Source organism: Carica papaya, chromosome 5, assembly GCF_054855325.1.
Source record: "Carica papaya isolate Zhongbai chromosome 5, ASM5485532v1, whole genome shotgun sequence".
Taxonomy (NCBI): domain Eukaryota; kingdom Viridiplantae; phylum Streptophyta; class Magnoliopsida; order Brassicales; family Caricaceae; genus Carica; species Carica papaya.
In genome coordinates, this window is record NC_142313.1 from 4,194,332 (window position 1) to 4,206,862 (window position 12,531).

General features: G+C 35.1%; 1 protein-coding gene across 2 annotated transcripts in view; it reads right to left on the reverse strand.

Moving 5' to 3' along the window:
• Nucleotides 1-12,531, reverse strand: part of LOC110819538 (WD40 domain-containing protein) — a 28,955-nt gene that overhangs the window by 449 nt on the left and 15,975 nt on the right. For both annotated transcript variants that reach the window (XM_088220970.1, XM_088220971.1), the window contains 10 exons: nt 10,631-10,701; nt 8,185-8,265; nt 8,020-8,090; nt 5,368-5,464; nt 5,081-5,140; nt 4,721-4,775; nt 4,233-4,630; nt 2,375-4,153; nt 1,432-1,983; nt 878-936 (listed from right to left, as the gene is read on the reverse strand). In XM_088220970.1, the coding sequence (XP_088077096.1) occupies nt 878-936; nt 1,432-1,983; nt 2,375-4,153; nt 4,233-4,630; nt 4,721-4,775; nt 5,081-5,140; nt 5,368-5,464; nt 8,020-8,090; nt 8,185-8,265; nt 10,631-10,701 (3,223 nt within the window). The remainder of the gene's footprint in view (nt 1-877; nt 937-1,431; nt 1,984-2,374; nt 4,154-4,232; nt 4,631-4,720; nt 4,776-5,080; nt 5,141-5,367; nt 5,465-8,019; nt 8,091-8,184; nt 8,266-10,630; nt 10,702-12,531) is intronic.

Genomic DNA, 12,531 nt, shown 5'->3' on the forward strand with positions numbered 1-12,531 from the left:
CATATTTTAAACTAAGTTTATTTCAAATATTAATCTGAAGAAACAAAAATATAAAATAATATAAATAAAATAAAAATTTTAATAAAGTATTATAATTCTAAATCAAAGGAGTTATTCCATTATTTAGATCTATTTTTGAATTTAGTTCAATTATTCATCAATATCTGTGAAGAACTACAAATAGAATGAAAATTAAAAAGATTTGAGCTAAACAAAGCACTTCTTATTTTTCTTCCACGTTCTAACATCAATTAAAGGAGGTGCAAATGATCAAATTGATTATATTCTCGAAAAGGTTGTGCATCTCATTCAAATCCCAATACAAACTTGAAGAGTTCAGCACAGGGGCGGTAAACGTGCAAATATCTTTCCTATTAAACTACCTATCTAGAATTGAAAAATAAAACTAACTTCTTCACTTAGACAACAAATTAAAAACTCACTGACCTAGCAACAAAATTTACATGCTCAAAATGATAATTAGTTTGGTCAGCTTTTGATCCACTTGTTTTGCTACCACCAAAGAGCTCAAAATATGATACTTCAAAGATTATTTAATTCAACTATATACCAGCCTTTTCTAATGCACCACCTATATGACATGTATCAAAATCAAACAAACGATCAAAGAGTGTTTGAGCTCTCTGGGAAGGTAAGAGTTAGAAGCTGGATTCCATCCATAACCCTGCTGGCTGAGTGAAAATCAATATGTTTAGCTTTCTGTTTTGTACTTTTTTGCTTTTTTTTTTTCAACTTACAAGATTGGATTTTCTCTCGCACATTATGAGTGGCCAAGAGAAATGTTCCAATAGCATAATCACATCACAGCAAATGGGAACAAGGAGAGAAAGGGAAGAAGGCACACAAAAACAGATACCTATTACAGAAATCCAGCTTCTGAGCAGCATCGTTCAGTTTTTGAATTCCATAATTGTCCTGCGGCAGTTACAGCAACATTTATCAGGAATTTTTGGGAAACAAAAAGGGAAAAAACCTGAACTGTCCGCCATTTTAAAAATATGAAACTAAGCCTGCATTTTATAATAAAGCTTTACAATTTTCATTTTCTATCATACATGCATATGATATGTACCTATTTTAGGCAAATGTATAAACATGTATGGTTGTTAAAAATTTTAACAGTTTTCTAAAAATGAATGTTTTCTAATGTTCGTCACACATGACATGGAAGTGCTTACCAATATAGATATAAAACGTTTGTGTACATAACAATACATATACATATATAAATATATATGAAGTGGAAATTAAAAAATGTTTTTATACATAACAGTAGATATATCTATATAAATATATGTAAAATAATGAAAAGTAAGAAATCTTTTATGTATCAAACACAGCCTGAATTTTCTGGTGCAAATTTTATTAATTTCAGCAGATAAGTTAAAAGATAGAGTGATTTATGCTTACAGAATGCTCTAATTTCTCAAAAGCAGACAGCAGCTTGTCTCTGATAGCACCATCAATATGGGACCCCTCCCATGGAATTTCAGGATCATGCAGTTCCCACGGACTATGATAATACTCTTCTGAACCCTTGTAGAGGATAAGGTACCTTTCCCATGGACTGTCACAGAAATTTTCAGATTTGGGCTCTGTAGAAATAATTCTACCTGCCCACCAACTCCCACCTTCATCATCTCCATTCTTCCACCACACCAGGCATTTATCCCTAACAGTCCAGTTTCTTTTAATTGCAGCATCATACCTGGTCTTCTCGACAATGAAATCAGCAAAGTTAACTAGTTCAGGCAGGGTCAACTTGAATGTTATACCACTGACACGTGATTTAGGATCCACAAATTTAAGGGTGATTTTACAGCAGCTCTCCCCAGAACCTGGATATGTGGCATAATCAAGTTGCTCAACCTTGCATATCTCAACTGCCCTTAGAGAATCCTTATGTGACTTCCAAGGACCCAATTCTGCTAAGCCTTGATTCTCAACAAACTCTTGATGGCCCTGAAGAGAGATTCAAATATTAATTCAGAAAACAGGAATACACTTCAAACCATGTTTGCTTCATTTCCTATTCTGTATTAGGATATCTTTAATATTTAGAAATGGATCATAATTTTATATTTGACAGTTTAAAAAGTTGAATGCCTATCTTAAATTCCTTGAAGATGAATTTTTGAATCTTGGCTAGGTAGGAAAAATTCAACCGACTTGAACAAAACTTGGACTTAAAACTATTCTCATGTCAACCTTATCTCATTTCTGTTATATTCTTATTTCTACTTTCTGGAATTAGTATTTTTGAACTGAAAGTAACTTAGATGTTAAAAGGTGTAAAAGAACAGTTAGAGCATACCAATTGGAAGTTCTTTCAAAGAAAAAAAATATAAAGTACCTGACGGATGTATACAACCTCATCCCCTAGCTGAGGGATGTAACGGTAACCCTCCTCATGCTCTGACAACATCAACCAAGATAACTTTCTACAAACATTATTTGACTTCTTTGCAGCTGAAATGTCTGGATTATTATCAGAACCTCCATATCGCTTACTTCTGCCAGACCTTGATCTGGCCCCCACTCTTGAACTCGATGCCGATTCTCCAGCTTGGAGCTGATCACATGCTCTCATTGAGGACCTTTCTAGTTTCTTTGATGGAACCTTTGATGCCTGGTTTACTCTTACCTTCAACTTACAAGCTCTAGTATCTGGCTCCTCTAAAGTTGCCTTTGTCTTCATGGATCTTGTTCTGCATATTGCTCTGCCAGAAGCTTCAGAAAGATCCCTTTGTAGAGCATGAGAGTCAATGGCATGTGAATCATGTTGTTCAATAACAGAACCAGTTCCATAGTTATAAAGCTTGTTCTTTTCATATGAAGTTGATCTGCTAGAGCCTTCGCCATTTTCTTGCATTTCCAAAACCGCATCCTGATCCATGGATGAGCTCTTTTCAGTCATTATATTACCTGCATTAGTTGGACTATCTGTTGCCAATCTTAGTTTGGAAGGACTGCTAGCACTCCTCAATTTTCTTATTATTTTAAATTTTGTTGATTTGGTTGAAGGATTCACTTCCAGTTCATGTGAGTGGTGCATGCCACCGGATCCATTTATTTTTGATGGCTTGTAATTTGTGTGTTCATTTGGTCCGGGAAAATCCATGCTTTGCATGTTGAGATTTCCATTACAAGTGACCATAGAAGCACCATCTTCAGTTTGGTTTGCTACAAAGTGTCTTGACAGATCCTTATCCCTGCACAAGACATATCTGTCATTATAAGTTTCTTGTTCATTTGAAAATTTTCTGTGTTCATTCTCAGACTTAACGAACCCATTGAGATCAACTCGATCATCTTCAAGGAAATCAACCCCTGCATTAAGTTCCTTAGCTGCATCAATTGGGACCAAATCTGCAGATTTTGAATGTTTGGTTGTCCGCATCTTGACCTCCCCCCATCCGACTATGTTCTCCTTAGCATCTGCAGATTTCTCGAAACGATTCTCAGCCTTTTTAGCTTGCCTAATATCTTCATCATCCAGTCCATCAAAGCTTTTGGATTCCACATCAATTGCACCTGCAGAAGTTGATGCCAGATCTTTGGAGTTGATACGAATCTTGTTCCCTTCCGAGGCTTCTTGTGGAGATCTAGAGGATGCATGTAATAGAACAGCCTGATTGTCATCTTTCAATATGGTTTCAGTTGGAGTCATTGGCTTCTTAGAATCACGCAATGAGAACTTAAGAACAATTCTCTTCCTGTTCCCATTTTTCAAATGAGATTCAGGACCTTCACTAGGCTTTGATACATCCTTTGACTTGATAGACGGTTTTTCCTCTTCTATATTTTTCTGTTGCATGTTTGGCATGTTTCTGTACGCTTCAGAGCTCTGCATGTCTGAATCTTCTAGCACCAACTCACTATTTGATGAATCATCATCTAAGTCATCTGAGTCATCCCCATCTGTAGATGTTCCAGTAATTTTAGAGAACATGGATCGAGCATTGCGTGCAGCAACTCGCTGAGGTCTCAATGTCTTTGCTTCAAAAGATTTCCCCTTTGAAGTTCTACGCCCAGTTTTTGGTTTCTTAGTCTTACTACTCCCAGATACGGAACCATCATGCTCACCCAAATTCCTCTTCTTGCTGCGCTTTCTAGAAGTCATTAACTCAGCCTGAAAAAAGGAAATGAGTCCCATATACATGTAGATAACAATATAACAATAGAATTGGTACAAGTCAGACAAGACTTACTTCACTGATGTGTTTTCTTCTTCTTGATCTGCGAAGGCCGTCTCTGTAACCACGTTTAACTTCAATATCTTCACCACTACACTCTGGATCACTAGAAGCACCAGAACAGAGACTTCCCTGTTCAGCTTCGCTGGAGCATTCTTCAGTAACATTGTACTCTGAATCATTATCATCACTTATAATTTCATTTTCAGGTTCCCAATACATGTCTGTAAACTCAGGTAATGGCTCAATCGTTGGTTCCAAATCCGCCAACGGAGGCATTTCATAATCCTGCCCTATGGAGATATCAGGGCCAACAGCAAATTTTATAGAAGAAGGTCGCCACTCAACACCAAGCGCTCCAAGCCTGCGTTGCTGGTACACACTCTGATAAGGCTCTGGATATGGCATCATACCTAGCTTTCCAAACAAGGTATGATATGAGTATGTGATAATCTCAGAATAACATTACGAATAACCCATATATCAAGAAGTAATGAACATACTCGAATCACAGAGAGGATCCTGAAGGTTCCTTCTGTGTGGAACAAGCTGTGTCTCCTACACAAGAAAGCAAATTGTAGTTAAATGAGTAAAATAAAAAAAATAAAAAAAAAGTTTTTACCACCAAGCACTCATATCCACACACGCTATTGTTATTAAGATAAGATTGGGATTTTAAGTTCATGGGTGAAAAAGTTGGTTTTTTGTGAAATTAATCTAAACAAACATTTAGGGAAAAAAAATTGAGGGGAAAAAGACTTGAGAAATATAGCAGCTTGTGCAAGTATAATGCATAAGAATTTACACGTAAATTTCAACCATAAATTTCAAGATTTGCAGATGAATTAGAAGTTACAACTAACCTGATCAAGAACATTTCCAGCAGAATCTCTGATAAGGGGCCTATAATCCCCAAGAAAGAACTGCCAGGAGATGTAAAAACGAAAAGAAAGCCCAAAATAATTCAGCAACATTAAAATGATGAAGAAAAAAGAAAAGAGTTGTAGATGGAAGCATGCTCTGTAATCATATTTTTCTAGCATTATTTGAAAGGGCGAAGACAAAAGTGCAAGAGAGAAAGAATTAGGCATCCCCAGCAAAAAAAAAAGAGAAAGGCCAAGATAAAAATATATAATCAGTACTGTAGTACCTGATCATATTTGGCATCCTCTTGAGACTCACCCTGGCCTGTGTTTAGCAGATATATCTGCCCAACTTCATCTGAAAGTACAATCGATGTCCCATCTCTACATGATAACAAAGGAAAAACTAATTTTGAATACTGTGAGAGAGATGTGGCCTAATATTTTAAGTTCACATGCAACAAATGGGAATTTAAGAAAGCAAAATACCTAACTGGGAAATTAAGCGCTCAAATATAAATCTAAAATGCATACAGTTGAGGTCAATAACATGGTCAACACTATAATTTAACGTACCTCAAAAACAGTTAGGATGAAAAATAAAATTGCAAAAATGGTAAAAATAAATAACATAGTAGGATTTCATCATCCAATACTTATCATGGATGATCCCCCATTAAGGATCATCAAGAGAGTATAGCCTAAACCTAGCTATACTTATTATAAAGAAAAGAAAATATCATCAAGAGGGAACGAGCATCTTAAAAGAGGAGAGAACATATCCTCCTAGCAATAGAACAGAAGAAGGAAAAGAGGGTGTGACGTCAACATAAGATAACCTCCCAATTCTTTTCTAGAATATGTGCAGGGCAGTTCAGTTACTAAAGACCCCGATATTGTGTTCTAGCTACAAAACCTAAAGAACCCCTTCCATAACATGCTATATCCCTTCCACACCTCAAATAGCCCTCAAAAACAGGAGGGCAAATCTAACAAGCCCCAAAGGGTGGAAAACAGTTCATCACGAAGCTCTAAAGCCACTTCACAGTGTGAAAATAAATAACTTTTAGTCTCTAATGCCTAGGAACATATAGCACAAATCTAAGGGAAATAGCTTTATTGGTTCGTCGCATCTAAGACAAATAACCATGTTTGTGCTATACGGCATCAAGGGGGTGCCACTCATGTATGAAATATTTAAATCTCAGTTACAACATCAAATACCTTCCCAAAATCATCCCACCCATAAATATCATGATCCAGCAAAAGAGTCCCAAAAACATTAATCCATGTGTCCCTAAAACATTTGTAATAAGCACAGAACGTTGAGATAAAGACATTAAATTTTTGGGAACTTTCACTTTCTAAGAAGGGATAGCAGTACAAGTTAGAAATGTAGAGAACGATTTGAAAGAGGCTGAATTTAAAGAAACTATCAGTCAAGTCTGATTATCAGGTCTAGGCAAAGACTCAAGCAACATAAGGAAGCCATAAAGTCTGAAACCTCCCTATTATTAGATATCTAAAAACTTAGAAAGTTAAAACTTCAGGAGAAAGTAGTCTTTATTAAGTAACAAAGCATAAGTACGATGGTGATATGAGAAAAGATCATAAAGGCAAGGAAACAAAGTAAAAGAAAAAAGGACTCTCAATCAAGTATCCTAGGACGAAACAGGAGACAACTCCCCATCCTCAACTGTTGCAGCAAACAAAAAATGAGGATATAATTGAAATGTAAATTTCCATGGGCTTTGTTGATTCTTCTTCGGCCCTATTTCCCCATTTGGACAAATACCAATTCCTAATGAAAGCACAATTTAGTCTATTTAAATTATTCCAAATTATGCTTGAAAAAGAAGGTCAATAATTTACAATAAAGACTTTTTCTCTTCCATCATTTGGATGTGCAAAGTTTGTGTCACATGTATAGATAAAACTAGCGGGAATCAGCATCTAGTAAGTATCTCTAGGTATTTAAATAAAAGGGAAAAATTATAATTTCACCACTTTTAGTTTGGTTTTTTTCAAAACCCTCTGATTGTTTCACAAGCATAATCAGGCGAAAACCATGGGCCAAAGGGCAACAAGAAGGTCTATTTAGGATGAGTTATAGGCTTGGCAGGGTATATAGGGAAATACGAGAAGGAGAAAGTTACTATATCGTCCCTGTGACTACCTCATGGATTGTCTGGAAGAAACAGAACCATATAACTCAGCAGATGTAATTTTTTCTGTTGATAAAGTTATAGGCTCTAGGCTCTGATTTTATCTTTTGTTCAAGGGTTCATTCTCTCACTATTAATGAAAACTTCGAAGACTATATAAATATTTTGACTAAGCTGTAAATTCTCTTTTTATACACGAATGATAACGCTTGGTGCCTTGCCTATACTCGTTCATATTTTCCTCTAAAAGAAACCTATCAAAAGATATACCATTTGTCCAGCGGGGATAACACTCTTACTTTACTGACGACGTGAGTATCTAGTGGCTCTAATCCTATTACATGCTGAAGATTCTGTTGTAATTATCAATAAATAGATAAATCTGAAATGTTATTTACAGAATTCAGCATATTATAGAGGTTCGAGGTTAAGTCTGAGATAGGACAGTTTGCTGGGATGAGGAAGAAAGATGAGATATTTTCTTACTTCTTTGAGAAAAATGAAGAGCCACATGATACTTAAATAGTTAAATATAACAGTTTTATCACTTTTATCTAGTGATCCTCGGAGGTAGCCAACTATTTTACAATTACAACAAAATTTAGTTGAAAAAGGCTCCACAATAAGAACTGAAAATTGAAGTTAACAATAAGGTAATGTAATTGTTCTATATATGATGCTAAGGAAACATTTTAATAATAATAATACCACCACCAACACTGATGACATAACATAACATAAACTACAGTTCTATGCCATTGTAAAGCAACTTACTGAGAAAACTTCCCATCAATCAACTTGAAGCGTCCAATTTCATATATACGAATGGGTGTGCCCTCCCAGATCTAGAAATGCAAGACATAAAAGAAATTAGCAAACAAGCATGGAAGAACATTTTCTAAAATTCAACATGAAGTACTTTAAGAAGCAGGAACTTACATCCCAGATTATTGTTTTTCCATCATAACCGGCACTCATGGCTATTCGGGGATTGAAAGGATGAACATCCAGGACATATGACTGCGAAGAAAAAACAAAAATTAAAAAAATTCCAGTTCAATGTTTCCTCCAATGGGAATCCTAAAGCAGCAGATTTCTAGATGTGAAAACGCTATATCATCTACTACAAAAAGTCCCTTTTCTGTTCAAACACCAGTCACCACACTAGCTGGGCATAATCATTGACCATGAATTGTCAAGGAACACGCAAGAAGATTAGTCTTGTTATCAGCCTCATAATCATTCAACTTATTAATCAACTTGACATCTACAGGAAGCTAATGCTTTTTTATGAAGGCAGCACCCTTGTCCCTTGTCAATAAAATTTCTAAAATACAATAATATCATTTTAACTCGATCCTAACTTATGAGGAAAACAAGCTCCTTATAAATATATAAAGATACTCACCATTAACTCTGTTTGTGCCTTTGGAAATAATAATAATAATAATCAATGTACTTAAGAGTTAACTCTTTTCTTATCCCACCCTTGTCCAACCTTTAGAAAAAAAAAAAGTAATGATACTAGTTGAGAATACTTAGAAAGCTTTGTTAGCATTGTTGAGGGACACAGTTTTGTCAAGGTCTTAATAAATTAAAGATCTTAAATAATAAAAATATGTAGATAGATAGACTAAAGATATTAAGTACCAATAATAATTATAATTTTGTAAAAAATTTTAGCACAACTCGGGTGGTAAATCCTCAAAATGATGTTTCTCCATGAGTTGTGTTATGGCTTTTAGGCTAGCAAAAACATATAAAGGGCATTCTAGATAGTAAAGTTATGTAACTACACCAGATATCAGTTTTATCGTCAGTGTGCTAAGTCAATTCATAATCACATAATTAAAGAATATATAGAGATAGTATTTGGGATTCTCAAGTATTTAAAAATGAATTTGAATAAAGATTGTTTTTCAAGAAAAACATAAGTCAAGAAATTGAAATATGTATTGATATAAACTTGGTTGGTTCTATAACTGATAGAAGATCCACATCTACATACTGCACGTACATTTGGAAAAACTCTAATTACTTGAAAAAGCAAGAAGCAGTCCGTGGTATCAAGAAGTAGTGCTAAGGCTGAGTTTAGAGCTTTAGCACATGATATCTATGAAGGAATGTGGCTACAGAGGGTATTAGGTGAATTGAGAATTTCTTCTTTAGAACCTATGAAAATATTATGTGACAATCAATCCATAATAAACATAACAAAGAACTCAATTCATCATGATCGAACTAAGTATCTGGAGATTAGGCACTTTATTAAATTGAAGCTAGAGCCAGAAGTGCTATCTTTGTGGTACACTCAGTTTTGCTATCAAACTGCAGATATTTTAATCAAGCTATTACGTAGGAAGACATTCAAAGAATTGAGTTCCAAGCTTGATTTACTCAATATCTTCAAACCAACTTGAGGGGGAGCGTAGAAATCCAACTTCTTGTAGAAGTTCAATTCATATATATATTGGTATTTTAAGAAAAATCCCCATATAAAGCAAAATTATAGTCAACCTTGATAATTAGAAATATTTTTTATAGAACTAATATTTATATTTAGTTTCCTATTAAAAGTCTCTCTAATCTTTCCTATATATATTCCGCTGTTCTAAATTAAGTATCATGAATAAAAATTCAGTAAACATAAAATTTAATTACAAATTTCCAAAAATAGAATAAGCAATTAAGACTTTTTAGAGCACTATATAGAGAGTGAATAGTGCTTATTCACCTCGTTTGGCATGAGTAACACTAACAACTGCAGGATAGACAATGTGTTGCCCTATACCAAAAAAAATTACCAGCCAAACATTTGATAGAGTAGAGTAAGGGGTCTTAGATACCATAACCTACCCATACACAACATACCAAACATAGTCTAAAGATACTCTATTTTAAGCTTATTCTGCCTCAAAAACAAAGAGAGATAAAGATAGAAATTAATTTCATTCCAGTTTAAGATCTTCTTCAGCATCAATACAGCAAGAGACAGGAAAAAGAAAATGGATAGGTAATCATCCAATCATCAAATCTTTTAAATGAAAGAGGTCAACTTCATCAGATCTTTCAATAATAGAGATCAAAATTGAGATGTCAAGTTAGAGGGGAGGCAGGGAGGGATGGGAAGGAGAAAGGGAGGAGAGGGACTCATCAAATCTTTTAGTAACAGGGATCAAAGTTGAGATGCCAACATAGAGAGAGAGAGAGAGAGAGAGAGAGAGAGAGAGAGAGACAGAGAAAGAGATGGGGGGAGGGAGGGAAGGAGAGACAGACAGAGACAGACAGAGACAGACACAGAGACAGAGAGAGGGAAGGAGGTGGGCCAGTGCCCTCATCATCAAATCTTTTAATGAAAGAGGTCAAAGTTGAGAAATCCACTTACTGATGCAGTGTGACCAGTCAAAGAATGCACTAAGCTACCGTCAACAGCATTCCATACACATATCCTGCAATCTGAACAAAGAAAACACAGATTTAGGCCAGCACTACTTGAAAGGAGCAACAACATGGAACTGTCACTTGGGAAAATCTCTATAATTCTATACATATTACAAGACAAGGAGCAGTTTTTTTGAATGAGAAAGACAATGAGCATTCTTTACCTGAAAGTAAAAAGTAACTTTATAACAATATCATTGCACATTTACAAAAGAAGAAAAAGGTTAAGCACTACTTTCCTAAAATATTTAAAGGGAGAGGAGAGTTATGTTTCAGAATCAGGATGCCGATAATTAGATCAAAACCTAAAGGGAAATTCTAACCAATCTTCTGAAAACTTAATAACTAACTACTAAAACTGCAATCATTGCATCCTGTGCATCTGTTAAACCAAAAAACACCAACTTCTATAACTTGATGAATGACAAGATTAGCTTTAGAAGTGGGAATGCTAGAGTTTGGAAGTGCATCAACTTTAATAAATAAAACATTCTAGTCTTTTGCCAGCATGATATTGATTAGTCAACAACTCCACGATACTTTCATTTGGCTTTTCTTTGGGAAAAGAGAAAGTTAGTACTTCACTTTGCTTTCAGGCCAAGATCAAAAAGCACATGGGTATCTCTGTAACATGTGCATGGAATTTAGCTAATATGTCTGCATCATGCTAGGCAAGCACTAAACCTGCAACCTTGCTCCCAGCCATTACTATGGACGGTTGAAATTCCATTTGGCTGTTTATTGGGAAAGGTTCAGTCCTAGAGACAGCCTCAGATTCATGCAACAGATTCTTGAAACAGTAGTGTAATTGTTTATAAACAAAATGAGGGATTTGGATGACTAGCATGGTTATCCAACTTAATCTTATAGGCTATCTGATTCAAGTAACTAGCAGGGTAAAGTAATTGAGTAACCATTGGAGTACCTCACCTCTGAAAATATTCTATCTTGAGTCACAACCACTACTCTTCAAGCAAATTCATTGTTACAACCCCACCAAAATGTTAGGATGTAAATAATCCTATTAGCGGAAAATCAGTTTAGGAAGTGATAGGTTATCCAAAATCTCAAGTTCTTGTCATTAGTTTCTAAGTCATTGAACTGGAGGCCTCATATTTTGCGTCCTGATCAAAAACCATTAGACCAATATCTCATGAATGGATAACATAATCTTAGCATCCAAAAATTTGGAGCCTATGGTAACATAATTCAACATTTAGAAAGTTGGAGCTCTCAAGTTATAACTCCCCCAAGAGAGCTTAATGGGTCATCTTTTCCATGAGAATGCAATTTACTTTTCTTAAAAATGGCCACCAATCTAGTTTTATATATTTGGATCATCAGTTTTTCTCTATCATCACGGACCCCAACACTGTTGTGAAAGCAAAAGAAAAAAGCTCAATTTCAAGATATATTTATTGCCTTTTTCTAGTTTTTCATTTTTGAAAAATGCAAATTTTCACTTTCAGGGGGAAAAAAAGGTTACAAGAGGTAAGGTCCCGAAGAAGTTCTCACTTCTAAAAGTGATTTAGGACAACCTCACTTTGATCGCAGTTAATGTAAGATAGTTTAGAAAATAGCATAAAGAAGGGTGATAATAGAAAGGAAAACAGGAAATAAAAGTTAAGAACAAGGGATACAGGAGCCAAGCAAGACTAAAGGGAGACTAAGGTGGATTGGTAGTACAAGTAGAGTTTATTTGTCTACATGGAGTTTTGGGGATAGAATCTAGATATTACACCTAGAATTTCTTAGACATTACATCAAAAATGTCTGAAGCATCACACAAAATTTTTTACTGAATCACAAAATCAAAAAATTGAGAAACTCAGAAAGTATTACTGA